Source organism: Lates calcarifer, linkage group LG8, assembly GCF_001640805.2.
Source record: "Lates calcarifer isolate ASB-BC8 linkage group LG8, TLL_Latcal_v3, whole genome shotgun sequence".
NCBI classification, from domain to species: Eukaryota; Metazoa; Chordata; class Actinopteri; family Centropomidae; genus Lates; species Lates calcarifer.
The window spans coordinates 14236182-14257429 of record NC_066840.1 but is presented as its reverse complement, the minus strand read 5'-3'; the positions used below and the strand labels follow the sequence as shown (position 1 = coordinate 14257429).

Genomic DNA, 21248 nt, shown 5'->3' with positions numbered 1-21248 from the left:
GATTATGTGATGGTTCAAAAGGTGATCTTCTCAGATTCTCCTGTAGTGTGAGGTGTGTTCAGATTGATTTTACCCTCCCTGATCTGCACCGAAGACGATCAGAGCCGTCCAGATACATATTAAACACGTTTAAAGTTTCAGATCAGAAATCCTGTTGTGTGTTGGGGGAGAGACGAGCACGCACTCTGTGGATTGTCACATAGAACGGAACGATAGCCAATCAGGAAGCGAGCTGGCTGAAGACGAAGCACAACGAACAAGACACGGCGTCGTCCGCCATGTTTGTTTTTGACGGCGGGAGATTTGGAGTTGTTGCGTGTGTGTGGTCTCTCACATTTTCTGAATCGGGTAAGATTTTAAAAATCGTTTAGTGTGTGTCAGGCTTTACCCTTCATTCCCAGTGATATTATTAGCTGGTTATGTAACTCTTAAACTTCTAAAGATGAATTTCAAGCTTAAAATGGACAAATTGAAACAGGAAATCGTGAGATGTGCGCCCAGATTGTGGCACAGACCTGAGTCATTCAGGTGAATCAAACCCACGTTTGGCCGCGATCCATTACAGTAGTCACGCGTTTGGTACAGTAGATGAACAAATGTCCACTTCCTCCCTGTATCTCAACATGTTCCTGCAAGAGCCTGGAATTCACATACAACACTAAACACAACTCCAACATGGAGCTTCAGTTTGACACAACTGATTGATACTGTGTCAGAACAACACACCTGCGCAGAGTTTGAAGTTTTAAAATCAAGATTTAAAAACTAATCTAACTAAAAACTAGTCCTACATCTGCACATTAGCATATTCAGCCATGAACAGCTGTAAAACTAGTAATTAATCAATAAATGATTTGACCCAGGTGTGGAGAACACCTGTGAGCACAATAGAAACATTTAGTTTTATCGTGAAAACCGCTCCATAATGTACGATAAAGAGTCTAAATTCATCACTTTGTGTAACAGACACACGTGAAATCCCTGGAGGAATGTTTCCGGGATGATTCACCGTGATGAGCTCTGCATCTCTGCAGGTGTGTGTGTTTGTGAGGACGAGCTCACGAGCCACACCCGACGTACAACTTGTACTGAACAGGTTATAACTTTCCCCTCTCCATCCATCCCTCCCTCCATCCGTCCAGGTTTGACTCAAGCGCTGTTTACGCAAAGACTTTTTAAAAATATGAAAGTGTGGCGGCCTGTGTTGGCGCTTTATAAAACTTTATATTGACCATAACTTAAACATGTAAATAATTAGCACCGCGCTGAGAGCTGGTTCACTGTCGCCGGTGTCCTCTGAGCTGCGGTCCACATCCCTGCAGCAGATTTATTGGTAGAAAAAAAAAAAACAGGGGACGCCATTATAAGCAGTGAATGAAGTCACTGATCCAAAAAGCGCAGTTTTTGTCATGTAAATTAGCTGAGTTTGAAGTGAGCACAGAGGAAGCAGAGAGTAGACGCTTTCTTGTCGAGGTGTTTTCCTCTGAATCTTAAACTTATCCACTTCTACTTCTTTTTTATTTATTTCCTGCAGAGTTGGAGGATATTTGTGTTTTTCCTGCGCTGAGGAGAAAGAGCAACTCTGTCGTCTCTGCTCATGAGTCCAGTTCATCACGACAGCGTCTGGTTCTCAGTAAGAAACGAGTGTTTTTTTACCGCTTCTTATTTTACAGTAACGAACAGGATATTACTCTTTACAATGAGACATATTCACTCAGTGGTCACTTTATTAGGGACAATACAACAGCTCAGCTGTGAATTTAACCTGAATAATATCAGTGTTGAAGTGAACTGGAACAGGAGGAGGAGGAATATTAAAGTTGGAAACTTTCTGTGGGAATAAACAGGAAATTTGCACCAAAAAAGTAACAGAGAACTTAAACATGTTCTTAGTTAAAACAAACAGATTTCTCCTGTATCTGAGCTCACAGACGACATCTTTCTGGATATTACAGGGATCAATATATCTGATCAATGGTCTTAAAGTTTAATTAGCAAAAAATAAAATGTGTTTAAACAGCAGCTAGCTGAGCGCTAAATCAGATATAAGCTATGTAAGTTTATTTTATTCAACATTCAGGTTTTTTTGTTGTTCAAGTAAAGTTTTACTCAAATAAATAAAGTCTAAAATCTGTTTTAGTTTGTCTGCTTCTGACAAAACAGCATGTTCCTGTTCCTGGTCCTATGTTCCTAACACGACCTCTGACGACCTGCAGCTTAATTAACACCACGCAGATTGTACAGGTGTACCTAATAAAGTGACCAGAGAGTGTAACTGTGAACATGCAGCTTCCTGTGAATCTCACAGTAACAGCTGAGAGTCATGATCAAATCCAGCTCTCAGAAAACAATAATAAAAAACACTGATACAGGAGGAGGAGGAGGAAGAGGAGGAGGAGGAAGAGGAGGAGGAGGAGGAGGAGGAGGAGGAGGAGGAGAAGTTGCCCATTGTATCAAACCAGATCTGGTTGCTAGGAGCGTGACTGTGTATGTTCCCGTTCAGAGCTGGTTCTCTCTCCTGAGTCAACTTGCTGTAATCCCAGATCTGAGTCACGAGTACAGGACGGGTCCTGGTCTGGATCCAGGTCTAAGATGGACTGACGGTGATAAAGATTTAACCTCTGTGTGTGTGTGTGTGTGGTCGCTGGAGGAAAGAGGAAAGGCCTTTCCAGAGAAGTAAACCTCATATTGACACTGACCTCCTACGATTTGTTCAGTGTTGTTGTTGTACTCGTTAATCAGACTCTGTTGAGAAAGAATGCAACACAGGGAGTCACAGTGAGAGGGTTTTATGTAACAGCTCAAACTAATTTAACTTTAAAAACGTCTGATTGCTCTAAACAAAATATATGAAATTGGCTTCGATGCGTCACGTCGCGGGTTCATCTGGAAGTTTTGCAATCGCAGTTATCAGCACCAGAGGGAAACCACAGATGATTCACCGTCACTATCACATTCATTCTTCTGATAACTGAACTCTGTCGAAAAGAAAACATGATTTTAGAGGAAAAACTGTTTAGTTTCATTTCTTATCTGGACGTTTTACTGACCAGAAACATGGAGGCCTGCTGTGCTGTACTGTTGTTTCCTCTTCAAACAGAAATCTTTATTAAAAAACAAATCAGTCAACATTGCAGTGTTTTAGCATCTGTTAGCTCATAGTCTCAGCTCATGATCTGCACTCTCGGTGCTGGTGGAGACCACAACAGAGATAAAAAGAGCTACCGTTGCTCTGTGTCTGCTGGATGTGAAACTGGAGTTTTACAGTGTTCGTACTCTCGGCACAAAGTCAAACAGGTTTTCAGTTGTTCGGGTGTTGGACTCGAGCCGAGGCGAGGAGAGTGTCTGGTTTTTGGGGACCTCAGACTCGCGACCGTCAGTGTGTATTTGGGTGGTTTGCAGCCTGAGTGTGAAGCTGTCAGGTTCAGGGTCAGCTCCTCCAAGTCTGAGGCCGTGGTCCTCAGCTGGAAAACGGTGGATTGTTGCCTCCAGCTGAGATGAGTTTCCTCCTCTGGGTGACAGGATGAGCAGCTGGAACTCTCCGGAGAGATTTTACATCTCATCTGGTTCAAGGAGAAAGTGTAGGTGATGACTTCACTGATTCACGTCAACTAGTTTCAGGGTCTGGAGGATTTGTTGGACTCTAACTGGTGGGAGAACATTTAAACCTTTAGTTGTTGGCTGGTCTCCACAGGCCGGTTCAGTCTGGCATTGTGAGCTCCTTTTAGAAAAGGCTGCAGAAACACAATCAAACACAGCGCACAGTAGGATTGAGTGTCAGGGATACTGGGCCACGCCGTTCCACAGGAATGCAGGTTCCCATACCGGCACTTTGCCTCCAGAAAAGGCAGAGAAGATATGTGGCAATCGTGACGTTCGAATCAAATATTTGACGAGTAGAAAATGTGCCTGTAAGCGTGAGCGCAGGATTGTGTAAACACAGGAGTCACAGAGCTGTTTCCCATAGCCTGCAGGCAGTGCTCTGCTCTGCTGCCACTCCCAAGAGCTTGGGAGGAGGCTGAGGAGGGAGGGGCCTGCCCTCCCAGTCTCAAGCCCACACAGGTGAACTCCTGCTGGGGTGGAATGCAGCGAGGAGAGAGGGGGGGCGGCCTGGACACACAGAGGTGTGGAGCTTTCAACGTCTAACAGGGTGGGGAAGAGATCGAGGTACAGGAAGGGAGTTAACCCTCGCAGTCACAGCTACTCACCTGGACAGGGAAGGGAGAGTGAGTGTGTGTTAATGTGTGTGGGTGTGTGTATCGAGGCTAAAGGAGGGATCAAGTCACAGCACACACACTCATATTCACTCAGTCGCTCTGAGTCTCAGTGTCTTTCATATCGCTCTGCTGCACACACACTCAGACTCAGTGGAATTTAAGGGCGAATAAGTCAATATTTGACCAGACTGAACCAGACGGCAGAAAGAAGAGACACAGAAGAAGAAGAAGAGGAAGAAGAAGAAGAGGAAGAAGAAGAAGAAGAAGAGGAAGTCTGTTTGGTTTTTTGGTTTTGGAACTTTGAACTTGGACACGAGGACTTTTTTCTTCCTCCTCAGCACAGGTGGATACAAACATTTCTCTCCTGGGCCAAACGAAGCAGGAAGGAATTAGTTGGTTTTTTTTAAATTTATTGTTGGACTTTTGGACTTGGACTGGGTGAGAGCACAGTAAGAGGTTTGTTTGATCATTAATCTCCTTCTATCCAGTCATAAATTTCCCTAATGCCTCCGTTGTTTTCACTGCCCTTCCTCTAAGCTTTTCAAAAACAGACTGATTGTGACTTCTGAGCAAGGTGAAGTGTGCGCTATATAACTTTATATCTCTAGAAGTGAATCCAAGACCTGAGGACCGAGCTCTGGATTTAGCTTGGTGCTTATTTTCTCCTCAGTCTTTTCTTTTTCTTGTCCTTTCTGCATGGTTGCCCACATCAAAGCAGCACAGGTGAGGAGAGAATTAATCCAGCAGAGCCTCAGTGTTTGGTTCCTTTTTAAGGTGGAATATAGAGATAACCAGGGGCTTCATCAGGGTAGGATTTTCCAGGTGTGTTTTGCTGTGATTTAGCTGCGTTGTCAACAACCTGACCCCCACACTTATTAAACCAAAAGCCCCCTACCTGTTACCACTGGTGTCATGACAGGGTCAGACCCACGCCCAGCGGAGGTATGTTCACCTTGCAGGCATGTTGTTGTCTGCAGACCCAGAGAGAAAACTGTCTAACCATCCAGACCCAAAGAAAACCCAGCATCAGTGACTCACTTCTATTTTCTGTCTCGTAAGCTGTAATTTGTGTCTCCCAGTTTATTGTCAGCGTCGTAAACGCCTGCGTGCCTTTGATTTTTCTCTGCGACGGAGCAAAAATACAAAGTGCTTCTTCTCTCTGCTCAGCTCACGCTTCGTGACTGATGGTGGAGTTTGGAGAATAGGAGCTGGTCTGTTCTGCCCCCCCCCACCAACACCACCCCTGACTCATCCTGGTCAGTGATTTATGTGACAAACACACACATAACACACACACCTGTAGTCAGCTCGGCCTCACAGCGACGTGCTAAGGTGCCTTTCCCATGTGTTTTAACTTAACTTTCTCTCACCTCGAGGAGAAATTCCTTCCTCGGAGTTGTAAATCTTCAGAGCACAGATCATTTTTTTGTGCTGCTGCTGCCCACGGAGACAATTACAGAGACATTTCATGCCACATAGTGCCCTTTGTTCACCCCCCACCTCCTGTCTTTAGCACAGATTTTTGTTTTTGTGGCTTCCTGTCTATCAGATTGTTCCCCATCCAAGATTCCAGCATAAAATTATAAAGTGGTTTTTACTGTGAGGAGTCTGGAATAGTTCCAGGTCCCACCCTGAATCGCTCTCTTCCTGTCGTTACTCTTCCATCACTTTCTATCAGGCCTCTGGTTCTTAACGATCTGTCTGAAATGATCTGTCAGATCAGCAGACGGCACGCCAAAATAAAACTGTGTGTGTCCAGCTATGAAGTGCAGACGTGTGTTTACATTTCAAAGCGTGTGTCAGACAGTTTAGGATCAGACTTTTATAGGTTTTAAGATGTTTCCAGATTCAGAGGCTGTGACATTTCTTCTGTACGTTGTTGTTTCAGGGAAATCTCATGACAAACGTGACCAACAAAATTCCCAAAACTGTGTGTAGGTCACTTTTCTGTCTATAATCAGGAGTAAAAAGCTCTTTTGAGAGCAGGATTGAGTTATAATTGAAGATTAGTCTTCGTCTTTTCTGTTTTAAACCCCTGTGAATCAGCAGCTGTGGAGTGTCTGGCCTCGTTCGCTCTCTCTGCGCCTCGACCAAAAGAAAGCACAGGTGGTTCAAGTTACACCTGAGTCTGCACATGGGATAAACATCTTTCTCTCTGTCTTTTTTCTCCTCACGTATCTGAATATATCTGTTTGTTTTTTCTGTCACAGGAAGGACATGGGGAGATGGATGTTACATCTCTTATCGGGGCTCGGGCTTCTCGTCGTCCTGTCGACCTACTGTCACGCTGAAGGTGAAGATCACATCTGATCATCTTGTTTGACTTGACATTTTATTTTCAAGTTGTAGCCTAAATAACACAGTTGACTATCAGTTTTCATTTATTATCATTATCATTTTTAGTTCTGGAGCGTTTTCTTCAGGGTGAAGAGGGAAGTTTGACGTGTTAGGGAGTCAGTTTGTTGACTGACGGTGCAGGAATCAACAATAATGGGATTTATCGAGCTACGTTTTCAAACAGTATCTGATTCAAGCCTCTGAGATGGAACGATTTACTGATTTTCACTGGTTTATATCATTTAATGTTGAGTATTTTTGGGGTTTTTGACTGTTGAAGAAAAACAAGGAATCTAAGACGTAATTTAAATCAACTAAATGATTAGTTCAATAAAATATTGGCTGAGCTTTTTATATTTTTATTCCATTTAGTGTTTTGTTTACTACTGCGTCAGTATCAGGAAGCTGTTGCAGCATTGGTTTTGTTTGGAGTACTATCTGTAGAGAACAAGATGTTGTGCCAGAATCTGTTTAGTGTTACCGCAGGTATTCTAGCTATGCTTCATGGCTCTGATTCTCACTTTGTTGCCTCTCTGTGACTCTGGTTCTCCCCCCCGCCTCCCGTCCCCTCCCCTACAGCGAACTACTGCTTCGCTGCCAGGGCCAAGAGCTGCTCTGAGTGCCTGCAGGCCGGGATCAACTGCACCTACTGCTCTGACGAGGTGAGAGCAGAAAACACAGGATTATAAAGTCCTGGATTCTGGATCAGGGGTGTAGCTTTCCTAAGGAAGAAATGTACTTCAATTCAGTTTAATCTTTATTGTCATATGCACAGGGAACAATCAGCTACACTTATACTGACTTCTCTATGGCTGCCATTCAGCTGCTACAGAAAATGATGAAAGATTTAAACTACGAGCACAATATGTAGATGCTTTACCCGATGAAACTGCAAGATAAAAGTACAAAAGTTTAATGCCGAGTTCATTCACTGGAAATAATATTCTTTATGAAATGTTTTAATATCTTCATAATAATATCTTCATCCACATCTTCAGCAGTAGAGCTGAAGAAGAATTAATCGTCCACTCAATTTGTAGTTTTTATGAAGCTCACCGATCAAACTTCCTGTCTGCACAGAACTTTAACGGCCCTCGCTGTGACCTGTACAAAAACATACTCTCCCATGGCTGCAGCGCTGCGCTCACCATCACAGCTAAAAGCGCGATGTCGACTGTGAAGGTGAGTCTTCTCTCACAGTCACTCCATCATTCTTCAGTCTTCAGTTCACGTTTTAGTTTCAAATCGAAATCTGTCAGATCGTAACTTTCCTTTGTGCTTTGTCACCTCCGCTCAGGCAGTGGGGATCAACACCAGTATTAAGAAGTCCCAGGTGTATCCGCAGCTGATGACCATGAGCTTCCTGCCGGGAGAGACGAGGGTGATGGACATGGAGGTGTTCGCTCCGGACAAAGGCCCCCTGGATCTGTATATTCTCATGGACTTCTCCAACTCCATGGCTGATGATTTGGACAACTTGAAGAGGATGGGCAATAAGCTGGGTGAGCAGCTTTCAGGCTTCGTTCGATCTGTGGTGAGTTGTGATGACTGTCGGTGTCGTACTGATGGGATGTTCTTCCTGCAGCTGAGCTGGTGGGGCAACTGTCGGACGACTACACCATTCGGCTTTGGAAAGTTTGTGGACAAAGTGATAGAGCCGCAGACTGATATGAGACCCGCCAAGTAAGAGAGATGTGCATGTTTGTGGATCAGGTTTAATCTAAATGTACGTGACATTCACGCCTTCTCTCTCCTCTCTTTTCTTTTCTCTCAGACTTAAACAGCCGTGGCCCAACAGTGACCCTCCGTTCTCTTTCCAAAACGTCATCAAGCTGACAGGTGACGAGAGGGAATTCACTTCTAAGCTGCAGAAGGAGAGAATATCCGGCAACCTGGACGCTCCTGAAGGAGGGTTCGATGCCATTCTGCAGGCTGCAGTGTGTAAGGTTAGTAAGAACCAAAAGTTGCATCAATTCATTTTCCCTCCCTACATATCCTTACTCTCTAATGCTCCTGTTTTATTTGTGCTCCTCTTCAGGATCAGATCGGTTGGCGAAACCACAGCACGCATCTCCTGGTCTTCTCCACCGAGTCGGCCTTCCACTACGAGGCCGACGGCGCTAACGTGCTGTCGGGCATCCTGAAGCGAAACGACGAGTCGCTGCCACCTGGACGCAAACGGCAATTACACAGGAGGACGTACATCAGGATTACCCTTCGATACCCACGCTGATCCGTGTGCTGGGAAAACACAACATCATCCCCATCTTCGCCGTCACCAACCACTCCTACTCGTACTACGAGGTTGGTGGGCTTCACCTGTTCTGTGTTCGAGGAAGTTACACTCCTGAGAGTTTTAGATCAGAGTTTTAAGTCAAGGAGTTTTATTTATTTTTGTGCAGAAACTCCAAGCGTATTTCCCCATCGCTGAGGTTGGTCTGCTGCAGGAAGACTCATCCAACATCCTGCAGGTCATGGGGACTGCCTTCAAGGTAAAGATGTCACCTCCTCTGACGTTTCTCACCTGTTTTTGGTTTTTGTGCACTGTTGACAACTGTTGTTTGCTGACGTCCTTTCAGAATATCCGATCCAAGATGAGCATCCGTGCAGAGTATGCACCCAAGGCTTTCAAGACTGAGTTCCTAAGCGCCGCCAGCCAGACTGTAGAATACGGGGCCTTTAATTTCACACCTGGACACATAGTAAGAGAGAAAACAACACACAAACGTACATTTTATGGATTTAGAAGTCGTCCATGTTGGTTTTTATAACTTATAACTCCCTATCTCTGAAAACAATGCATTCAGGTTACAAAGAAAAAACCCTTCAGAAGTCCTAGTCTAAAGATGTGTGTGTGTGTGTGTGTGTGTGTGTGTGTGTGTGTGTGTGGTGTGTGTGTGTGTGTGTGTGTGTGTGTGTGTTTTACAGGGCAAGCTCAAGATGGCCATCACCGCCCAGCGGATGATCAGTGACAAGCCCAGTCTGTCAGGTGGAGCAGGAAGAGAAAGAGGGGACGATGAAAGTGAAACCTACAACCTTTAACAGTGGCGTCGACATCAGAGCCTCAGTTGTGTGTGAGACCTGCGAATGTGAGAAGGTGAAGATAAACAGATAAAGACGAGAGGTTGTTTACCTGCAGTTAGATTCTGTGCTAGATTCATCCCAGCGTCTCTGTCGTCTCTCCTCCAGACTCCCGACATTAAAGCATCCAAGTGCCACAGGAATGGAGACCTGGTGTGTGGGCAGTGTCGCTGTTACAACGGCTGGTGAGACTTCTGTTATTAAATCTTTCTAAAAATAGCGCGACCGACTTCTTAAAACCTCCTGGACTCTGTAAAGTCTGTGTTTCTCTCCTGCCTCCTTCAGGCAGGGTAAGTTCTGTAACTGCTCGGCGGGGGCTTCGGCCAAGGACACCAGCCAGTGCATAGGTCCGGGCATGACGGAGCCGTGCTCGGGCCGCGGCGAATGCCTGCCGTGCGGAAACTGTGTGTGCTACAACCCAGAAAAGTACGAGGGGGAGTACTGTCAGTACGACAGGACGTCGTGTCAAAGATTCGGAGGATTCCTCTGCAACGGTACGACGATGTGTGCTGGTTGAATTTTGGCGGTTGAGGGTGGATGTACGTGTTCCAGTGTCACCTTCACCACCTCTGTGAATATTGTGAATAATATTCTGTCCTTTGTTATCAGCACACGGCTCTTGCATTATGGGTCAGTGTACGTGCATTGAAGGCTGGGAGGGAAGCGCCTGCGAGTGTCCCAAGAGCAACCAGACCTGCCTGGACAGCAAGGGGGTGAGAGGAGCCGCCAGCTTCTCTTTGAGGATGAGGTTACTGTGTCACCTTTTGTGTGCCTGGTGTCTGATTCTGTCTCTGTCTGTGCCAGGGTGTCTGCAGCAACCGAGGTAAATGTGTCTGCGGCCGCTGTGAGTGTCCGCACTCTGGTTTCGAGATGACTTCAACCTGTGAGCCAAATTTCCAGGTGTGTGGATGGACGATTTAAAGCTCCAACGCAGTCTCTAGTTGCGTTTTTGCTTTTACGAGGCCTCATATTACACCTGAAGCTCCTCAGCTTTGGTTTTTAGCGTGTCTGCGTAGTCTGGTTTGACCATGGTTTGGTGTTTTGCCGTTTATCTGGTCCAGGCCCAGCTCGGCGCCTGCGAAAGTACGAGAAATTGTGCCCAGTGCAAAGCCTGGAAGACAGGGAAGCTGAAGGCGGAGGAGGATTGTGCCAAGTGTCCCTTCGAAGTGGAGATGGTGGACGAACTCGAAGAACGTAAGCACGTTACGAAAAGAGGAAAACGACGCTACAGCAGCGATGCCTAAAGCACGTAATAATCAGTTTGTGTTTTCAGGGGAGAAGGTGCTCGATTCGTGCAGTTTCCGCGATGAGGACGACGACTGTACATATCACTACACTGCTGACGACCCTAAAGTGCCGACTGAAGCCTTGAAGGTGAAGGTGCTCAAGAAGAAAGGTAAGCAGAGTTTTTAAAAACTCAGTCAACTCCACTGTTAGCAGATTAAAACCTGGAACCTCTGGCGTGTAACTGGAAACCAGAACCATGATTTTAGAGCAGGAGTTATCTTTGCTCTGGCAGTGTCCTGTGTGATTGTTGTGTTTCTAACATTATCCACTTTTCATGACCCCTCAGATTGTCCCCCTGCCTCCCTCCTGTGGCTGCTCCCTCTCATCCTGTTCCTCTTGTTGCTGCTGGCACTTCTGGCGCTCTGCTGCTGGAAATACTGCGCCTGCTGTAAAGGCTGCTTGCAGGTATATTCCCTCATTTCCACCCATAAATCACTGATATATCTAAGTCACAGTGGAAGTAATGCCGTCTTTTCTCTTGTCTTTTTATTGCAACAGAGCTGTCTTGCCCTGCTGCCTTGCTGCAGGAGAGGTAAGACACGCGTCACGTCACATACTCTAAACCACACGTCCTCTTACATGTTGAATACGAGTCACCTTACGTCGTATCCTCTGCAGGTCGCATGGTCGGCTTCAAGGAAGACGAGTATTTGCTCCGCCAGTCTCTCCTGACCTCGGACCATCTGGACACACCAATGGTGAGGACCGGCCCGCCCAAAGGGACCGACGTGGTTCGCTGGAAGGTCACGGATAACGTGCACAGAGGACCCAACCACCCGCAGGCTCTGATAAAGCCCAACCCCAAAGAAACCAGTGAGTGCTGAAATGTCCTGAAACAATAAACTCACCTTTTGTTTTGAGGAAGTTAGGGATAAAGTTTTGAAATTAAAGAAGCTACAACTTACGTTCACTTTTGTCGTCGTTTGCAGTCCAGTTTCCGATCTCCCTCCGGCTGAACAGGCTGTTCTCTGAGAACCTGTCTCGTCCTGAATCCAGAGACGCCGAGCAGCTCCGCAAGGAAGTGTCCGATAACGTGAGTGTGTGTTTTTAGTTTGTTGGTGCGCTGGTGTGTGTGAATGAAGACTGTATCGCTGAGCGCCATATTTCTTCTTCTGTCCAGTTAAACGAGGTGTACAAGCAGATTCCCGGCGCCCAGAAGGTGCAAAAGACGGCTTTCAGGTAAGATGGGTTAAACTACATGTGCAGTTTGTTCTGTAACAGACCTGTTTCTTCACTGCGTGCACATGTTGTAGCTGTAAGATTACTAATCTGTACCTGTTCCTACAGAATGCAGAGAAACGCTGGAAAAAGGTAAAATTCTGGTTGATTTAAAACAACACGGCTCAGAGTTTACTGTGTTTTTAAAGTCAGTTTTAAAGTCTAACTCTGTCCCTCCTGTGCTCTTCAGGCAGGACTACACCATCATGGACACCGTCCTGTCTGCTCCTCGCAGCAGCTATCCTGATATCGTTAAACTCACAGAGAGAAATGTCCAGTCTGGAAACTTCCATGACCTCAAAGTGGTGCCTGGCTATTACACCGTGGCCACAGACAGAGGTGTGTGTGGAGGAAATTAAACCTCTAACGTTTGGTTAATAGAAATAGAAACTGATCTCCGTTCTGATCTCCACTGAGCAGCTTATATCTTCATCGGTCTTATCTGATATCTGCTCCTCCTCTGCAGAGGCTGCGGGAGCCGTAGAGTTCCAAGAAGGCGTGGAGTCGGTGGACGTCCATGTGCCGCTCTTCACCAAAGATGAAGACGACGACAAGAAGCAGCTGCAGGTGGAGGCGACGGATGTGCCGCTGGGCATCGCAGAGATTGGAAAACGTCTGGTTAACATCACCATCATCAAAGAGCACGGTGAGAAATCTGAGGTTTGCATCAAAGAAATCGAGACAAGGATCTCAGCAGAACCCCTGTGACTTAAAACCGTCTTTCCCCCCATTCGTCTCCTCAGCCTCCAGCGTGTTCTCATTCCTCCAGCCGGCCTACACCTACAGCCGACAGGACGGAGTGGCCAACATCCCAATCAGCAGAGACATCATCGAGGACGGACGCACACAGGTCACCTACCGCACACGGGACCTCACAGCCAAGGACAAGAAGGTGAGATGACGGTGGCGATAAAGACTAGTGCTCCTGGAGGTGTGACTGGACTCCTAACCTGTTTTTATTTTAGGATTATATAACCGTGGAAGGAGACCTGACCTATGGTCCTGGTGAGACCCAGAAGACAGTTCCTGTTCGTCTGCTGGAGCTCGGCGAGAAGGATGGCCTGCTGGAGGACAAACAGGTCAAACAGTTTGTCATGGACCTCAGTAACCCACGGCAGGGCGCCAAGCTGGGCCGCTACCCACGAACTACCATCACCATCGCAGACCAACCAGGTGAAAGGACGCGAGCCGCTTCACATCAATCTGTGTTGTACTTTCTCTGAGCCAAAGTGTTGGTCGCTAACGTTTCTTCTCTTGTTTTATCCAGAGCCGAGCGTGATGATGTTCAAGAAGGGCACCCAGAACTTCACCACATCTGACCCGACCTACACCATCCCCGTGGTGCGCACTCGGAACCCGGACAGTCCCGCTACGGTGAAATGGCGCACCAAGAAGGCCCAGCGCTTCGAGCTGTCCGGCCCTCTGAAGTTCGCTCCCGGAGAAACAGAGAAGAACATAGTGATCGACCCGAAAGCCCATCCCGGTCCAATCCAGCCAGAAACCTTCCAGCTGGAGCTGTTTGACCCGAGCAGTAACGCCTCTGTCGGAGAGAGGAAGACCACGCTTGTCAACGTGACAGATGGAGGTAAGATAAAGTGGATTTGAGCGGCTCAGAGAGGAGCGGTATCTGGCGAATCGTTTGTTTCATCCTCGGACTTGTTCTGCTTCCTGCAGCTCCCAAATCTCCTGATGTGGCCCAGATGCAAGAGCGGAGCTTCATCAGTCAGAAAGCCAGCTCCCCTGGTGGCCTCCTCCTCTCCCCAGCAAATCCTAAAGCCAAAGCAACTGGACCCAGAAGCATTCACCTCAACTGGGACCCGCCATCTGGTAACCCAGCAGGGTACAAGGTCCGTCAATCACCATGATCAGAAGCTTCAGCTTGAATCAGTGCGTATCATTTACTATTTTCCTTCTTTCTTTCCTTGTGTGTTTTTAGGTGAAGTACTGGATCTATGGCGACCCAGAGAAAGACGCCCAGGTCTTAGACGTGAAGACTCCTCAGGCTGAGCTGACCAACCTGTACCCGTACTGTGACTACGAGATGCGAGTGTGCGCCTACAACGCAATGGGAGACGGCTACAACACCGACATTATTCCCTGTCAAACCCTGGAGGACGGTAATTACTGTGAATCCAGTAAACTGCTCATTTTGTCTGTTTTTTGTGCGATTTAATCGTTTGGACCGTGTTGTATCAGCTGTCTATAAATCCACCACTAAGCGTGTCCTTCCCAAGTAACTACCAGCTGGTTTTAAACTATAAAGTATATGGTAATAAGTTATTTAGACAATGTAAAACACATTTTATCCAGCTACCCAGCAGTTACAAATGACTAACAGCTTCGTTCTAAATAAAAATCTCCACTTCATAAACTCTTGTTTTATAAATGTGCTGCGTTTGAACCTAGAAATGACTCCTGCTCTGTTCTCCTGCAGTACCTGGTGAACCTGGACGTCTGGCCTTCAACGTCATCAGTCCGACCGTCACTCAGCTCAGCTGGGCAGAGCCTGCAGAGACAAACGGCAACATTACAGCGTATGAAGTCATCTACACACCCATCGATGATGACATGAGTAAGAGACAGAGCCCCCGCCTTAAAGAGGTAAATACTGTGTACATCGATGCATTATGTAATTCTCATCTGCCCGTCTCACAGAGCCGGTGGGCGCCGCCAAGAAAGTGAAGATCGACAACCCCAAGAAGCGAATGCTGCTGATCGAGAACCTCCAGAGCGCCCAAACCTACCAGTACAAGGTCCGAGCCAAGAACAGCGTGGGCTGGGGCCCCTTCAGAGACGCCACCATCAACCTGGCCTCTCAGCCCGCCAGACCTCTGTCCAGTACGTCAGGGATAAATACGTTTCCAGAACAATTTCAGCGAGCCCTTGTTCCCCTGAAAAGAGATTTATTCCTTTTTCTTTTCGTCCCCAGTTCCCATCATTCCAGACGTTCCCATCGTGGATGCAGAGGCAGGAGATGAGTATGACAGCTACCTGATGTACAGCAACGAGGTGCTGAAGTCTCCTGGGAGCTCCAAGACCCCCAGCGTCTCTGGTGATGGTGGGTACCCAGAGCCAAAACCACAAGCTTCTCCTCCAGCAGCTGACGGTGTAAACTCGTTGTGCTAGCGTCTTATTTTTGGCTCTTGTTGCGATACACGTGACTGCCAGACTTCCAGAGTGTGAGCTATCGCTGGTGTTCGGATCCAATTATTTCAGTCAGTTTCTGCTGTGTGCTTGTAGCCAAAGTGTTTCTATACAAAATGTGCTGTAGTGTCACTGCCCTGCCCTGTGTTCCTGTGTGAACCTCGTTCTACAAGAGCGACATTCAGGCGGAGCTGGAGGAGTTGTGAAGCTCAGCGATGGCATCACTCTTACAGCCTTTTTTTTTTTAATCACTTCCATCTGGCAGGATTTTTTCCTGCAGGCAACGTCTCAGACAGGCAGCAACAAAATCTGCTTCCAATGCATCCATAGATATCTGCAGTATTTATGGATTATGATTGCAAAACCACAAGGCTTTCCCTCGTTAAATCTGCTGTCACACTCTCTGCAGCCATTTCTGTGCCGTTAGTTTCGTCTGCAAGACGACGCTGATGTTGCTGCTCTCATAATATACATGTTTATATTAATGTAATCCCATGAATGTGAACAAAAACCTTCATACTTGTTCCCTACACATCTGTCCTCCGCCTGCTTGCTTCTACCCTATGCCCTCAAATACAAGGCTGGAAATATGTCAAGTTGGTGGGATCCAACCTAGATCTCCGTAAGGTGTCGTGGAAAAAGCAGGTGGACGTCATCCCCAATCGGCTCAGCACAGACACAGAGAAGAGCTCAGACGAAGCCCCCTACCTCAGCCACGCCCAAACAGCCCTGCCAGGTGAAGACCACTCCATCAGACCCACAGACAGACAGACAGACAGACAGACAGGCAGACAGGCAGGCAGCTAGCATGCCAGCTATTATGCACGGCCAGTCATGCGCCCGGCAAGGCAGCCGACGTTTTCTCTCTGCCTCTGTGATTGGCCAGCCGCTCAGACGTGTTATCATGTGTCTAATCATTCAGTTTCGGGCTTCCGTCCTTGTCCACTTGCCCCTCGTTGGCACCTATCCCATCTCTCCTCCCACCACCTGCCAGAGAGGAGCACTGGCATCAACTGCCCCTCCTCCAGTTGATGATCGGGGGGCAGGCTTTTCCAGGTGCCCGTCTCTTGTCTGTCCTCTCTCCATCCCACTGGGGAGGTAGTGATCTGGAGGCAGCTTGTCGGGTGTGTGTGTGTGTGTAAAGGCTTAGTCACTGTGCGGCTGTATGGAAATAATGGGTTCTTAATCAAACACAGTCTCACCTCTGCAGGGCGGCATCAGTGACGACACCTTTTTCCTGCAGCTGTATTTGTTTTCATCCTCCAATGTGCCTTTTTAGACGTGAAGTACCTTGTGAAGTTTTCCACATGTAAGAGCAGCAGCAGTTTAGATCTGCAGATGAAGACGTGTTGATATCAACACCTACGGGCACAAAAAGCTACCACTGCAGTTTTATCACTTGCACCACCTGCAGAAAAACGAGAGCTACAGCTGCATTTTTTTATCCAGAGGCCGAATTCCCAGCAAGTTATCCAGGATAATATCTCAACTTCTACTAAATTGATTAACATTTTGTACAGACAGTCGTGGTTTCCAGACTCAAAAATACGTTTCATCTTCTGGCTGTGAAACAACAAATAGCTTTTGAGTTCTGAATCTTCTTTTGGAAAAACAGGAGCAATCATCCAAAGACAGAACGTTTAGCAGCTTCAAAACTATAAACTGCTGTTGTAACACTTGTTGCCTGTAGGTGGCGCATTTGACAGAATAGCTTTCCTTGCCTGTAGATGGCACACTGGAGCTACAGGCGATAAACTGCTGGTGCTTCCCCTCTATAGACCGGTTGAGCCTTGGTTTCGGGTGCTTCACATCAGTCAGTATCAGACAGTTTGAATGCTAACGGCTAATTTTCCCTACGTTCTGTCTGTTTGACATTTCTGGCTCCGGTTGTGGTGTTTCACAGATTACACGATGAACGGGAAGTGGGAACAGAACTTCCTTTTCCCCGGAGGCTCGGCGACTCGCAACCTGTCGGCGTCGTCCTCTCCCATGTCCACCCTGAGCTCAAACTACAGAGGAGGAGCCGGCTCCTTTACCACAGAGACAACCACCACCTACATGTCTGGATCAGGTATGATGGATGCCAGTAACTGCATGGAGAGAAGTTAAGATATTATGTGTCTTTATCTTTGTCGTTCTGTTATCGTAGGAGGCGCTCGTAGACTGGATATGATCGGAGGTGGAGTTCACACATCAGAAGTCATCATGAGGAAGCGCTCAGAGAACAGGGGTTACACCGATGAAAACATCCGGGACTCTATCGTCATGGGAGATGTGTCGAGCAAGTTTCCAGATCTTGGTGAGTTTTAGACCTCGACGGTAGTTTGAATTTATTCCACAGTAAATGTAAAAGGAAGTAGCTCTGTCTGTCTTCCTGGTCAAAGAAAGGTTTTACTTTGCAGTGCGATGTTTACGATGCCTCGGCAGGTAAACTACAAGCGCATGAGGCCGATAGCTTGGACGTCAGGTAGCGGGGTTGGGGCTGTTGGCTGCACAGGAGCTATGCTGACTATCGCTGTTTCTCCCCCTCTCCCCTTTTTTTATTACCATTGTTTTTATTTCACTCTCTTCCTGCCCTCTCCCCCTCCTACTGTGCCACCTCCATCGTTTTCTTCGCCTCTTTTCTGTATCGTCCCGGGGTCCTCCTCCCCTCCTTCTCCTCCCTGCTCAATGCGCCATCAGGTGGGTTCGGCTACACTGGGATGCAGAGCAGCTCTCAGAGCCAGTTCAGCTACAGCCTGTCTCAGGGTCCGAGGGCCAGGACCCAGTCTTCGGACGTCAACGAGGCCTTATATAATCTGGACAGGGTGCTCCAGGGTAAGTCTGCAGAATACAGGCATGAAGGCGTTGGATGTGTTTGCTGGGTCTTCAGTCATCGTCATTGCTGCCTCTCTGATTGTCTCATACTTCATCTCCCTCTTGGATCTGATCACACCTGATCACACCACATATTTATTCATACTCTCATCTCCCTCTCTGTCACCCATCAGATGCTCGGCTCTCCCCCGGTGTCCCGGACACCCCCAGCAGACTGGTGTTTTCCGCTCTGGGGCCCACTGCCCTCAAAGTCAGCTGGCAGGAGCCCCACTGTGAGAAAGACATCCTCGGCTACTGTGTCCTCTACCAGCTGCTCAATGGAGGTAAGTGATCATTTAAGGTGTCAGTCTGTGTATTTGGCGTCTTTATTTGGCGTCAGTTGCATTCAGTGACCTCTCCTTATAGGTGACGTGAAGCGGATCAACGTGACGAACCCAGCGGAGAACTCTGTGATCATCCAGGACCTGCTGCCCAACCACTCCTACCTATTCAAGGTGAAGGCGCAGAGCCAGGAGGGCTGGGGTCCAGAAAGAGAGGGCGTCATCACCATCGAGTCCGCTGTCGATCCCAAGAGTCCCCTCAGCCCCATGCCAGGTACTGATTCTGCTGAAGTCCACAGAATTCACGGACTGCAAACTGCTGCAAACACAGTGTCTCCAACTTTCTCTTTTCTCTTCGCTGCAGGATCGCCGTTTACTCTGAGCACCCCCAGCGCTCCGGGCCCCCTGGTCTTCACTGCTCTGAGCCCTGACTCCCTGCAGCTCAGCTGGGAGAAACCTCGCAAACCCAACGGAGACATCCTGGGCTACGTGGTCACCTGCGAACAGCTGCACGGTGGAGGTAACACTACAACACCACACCTCTCATTTTTTGTCATTCTCGGTTGTGAAGGTGCGTTTCTCTGACCTCTCTTCCTCGTGTTTTCTCCAGGTGACGTGCGCTCCTTCCAGGTGAACGGCAACAGCGCCGAGACCAGTCTGACCGTCCCGAACCTGACTGAGAACGTCCCCTACAAGTTTAAAGTCCAGGCTCGGACCACACAGGGCTTCGGTCCAGAGAGGGAGGGCATCATCACCATTGAGTCTCAAGATGGAGGTAAAATTAACGTGAAATATTTTGATATGAATGAAATATGACAGAGGAACGGTGCAGGGTTTATCCTCTGTGCAGCATGAACGAAACTGTTAAACCAAGGAATATTTTTGTACAACTTTGACATGTTGGCCTGAAGAGACATTAGAGCAAAGCTTGAAGTGTGTTTTCATCCAAGTGTAGATTTTGACCTGATTAGAAAAAATGGAATGGTTTGTCCTCTGGGTACCACGATTCCTGCAAGTTACACAGAGATTTAGGCTTTAAGATGTTAATATCTCGTTTAAATACTTGAGAATCTGACCTGAGGATGATAAAAGATTGATTTAAAAATCAAGGGAGAAAAAAAATCCTTAAGATACATCCTCTGGTGATCAAGAATTTCAACAGGAAATGTAGAAATGTGGTGTAAAGAGGCATTTTGACACCATGAGAGGTCAGGAGGTCACTAAAAGTCATCACAGAGGTAACCCTTTGTATTTTAGTTCACATTCACTAACATCTGCATCTCTTTCTTTATTCGCCGTCTGCAGGTGCGTTGTCTCAGTACAGCAGCCAATCAATGACGAGGAGGGAGGTTTTCCACATGCCGACAGAAGTCAGCACACGAACCAACGTCTCACACACCATGCTCAACGACCCCTACTTCTCAGGTACAGGTAATAAAGGTTTGTCTCAGCTCTGTTGTGCAGCAATAAATCCGATAAATTCGCACAAATGAAAATGTCCTGTTGTGTCTGTAACAGACGGGATGATGATGACCACGCAGCACACAGAGTCCAGCGGCATGGTGACTCGCCAGATCACCAAGGAGGTGGTTCAGAGGAGCGTCATGGGGGGAACAACTGTCACAAAGAAGATGTTTTATGAATCTTAAGATCTTATTTAACTACGCCCCAAAGGTCCAACGTGATGAGGAATCATTCTCTTTTACAAAGAGTCGGCTTCAGAGCACTCACACAGTATATCAGTGTATATTTTTATATGTGAGTGTGAGATTCTGCGACCAAACATGACAAATAATTTCACGTGATAAATGAGAAGAGGCTGTTCTATCATGTCTGTTACAAACTGTGGCCTCCATACATGAGGTTTATTCTAACATTTCTGTAACGTTCACTGTCGCCTCTAATGTTCTTCATTCCACTTTATTTCCAGTAAGGACAGACTCCGCTCCCTCTGTCGGTTCAGGTCTTGTAACACACACTGGGACTTTAAACAGGCCAGCATGGGTCAGTAATCTGACCGTGGTTCAGTAATCCAAAGTCACCTTTTCCTCCTGTCCTCCACCTGTCTGTTAGAGATGCTTTGTTTTGGGTTAAACTTTTCTTTTTTTTTTTAGGAGAGATTGGACTTGAATTTGTGGTGGATGTTTTCAAAGGTTCATTTTCATCGGAGTGATCGGGAGCATCAGAGCGGAGTGTTTGGGATTTTTTTGTTCATAGCTTTGTATTATATCAAAGTGTGATAACATTTTTTTTTCCAAGTGTATTTAATACTTTTTAAGATTTTTACTTAAGCAGACTGATGTTGAATTTAATGCCAAATATAGAGACATTTCTGCAGACACAGGTTTGTGTTTGTGTTGCTGATTTATACTGTTATTTCCTACTGACAAGCGAGGGGCAGGATTATGATCAACACTCACTTAAGAGGATGTTTTATACTCTAAACTGTGGTAAACACTGCTTGTTTCTTTACTCTGCCAGGCCTTTGTATTTTGCATTTTGAGTAGATCAACGTTTCAACAATGAGCTCTTGGTGTTTTGGAGAAATGGTGTGTAAAGACAGAAAGATTGTATTTGCTTTAGTCCTACTGTATTCTGGCCTCACATTTTGTTAAAAATATTTTATTGTTTGGAGATACAGAAACAGATAAGTCACCAAAAACAGTAAAGTTTCCATGTACTTTTTACCAACATGTATCACTTACTTTTAAGCATTTTATTTTTTTTGCATCATCTTTTTTCATGTTGTTTTGCAGTTCTGTTGCACTTAAGATTTGAAATTAAAAGATTTCTGTTAAATATGACCTGATGTCTGAGCACTAAAGAC

The 21248-nt window shown here is 46.7% G+C and overlaps 1 protein-coding gene across 1 annotated transcript; it reads left to right on the top strand.

The window, feature by feature from the left end:
* Nucleotides 1-1349: 1349 nt before the first annotated feature.
* Nucleotides 1350-21225, top strand: itgb4 (integrin, beta 4). The gene is given in 46 exon segments (XM_018660187.2): nt 1350-1633; nt 6428-6510; nt 7134-7216; nt 7635-7736; nt 7852-8056; nt 8140-8177; nt 8179-8237; nt 8329-8500; nt 8593-8715; nt 8717-8746; nt 8748-8858; nt 8957-9046; nt 9134-9256; nt 9483-9530; nt 9532-9651; nt 9744-9820; nt 9921-10129; nt 10245-10348; nt 10440-10535; nt 10697-10829; nt 10909-11031; nt 11209-11327; nt 11421-11454; nt 11541-11735; nt 11852-11955; nt 12043-12101; nt 12210-12233; nt 12331-12479; nt 12607-12786; nt 12884-13032; nt 13106-13313; nt 13408-13725; nt 13815-13987; nt 14077-14257; nt 14575-14712; nt 14796-14978; nt 15070-15198; nt 17188-17355; nt 17434-17583; nt 17967-18101; nt 18275-18424; nt 18507-18695; nt 18786-18941; nt 19032-19196; nt 19727-19852; nt 19940-21225. Coding segments are annotated over 45 exon segments (5835 nt in total). The 5' UTR covers nt 1350-1633; nt 6428-6434; the 3' UTR covers nt 20071-21225.
* The last annotated feature ends 23 nt before the right edge of the window (nt 21226-21248 follow it).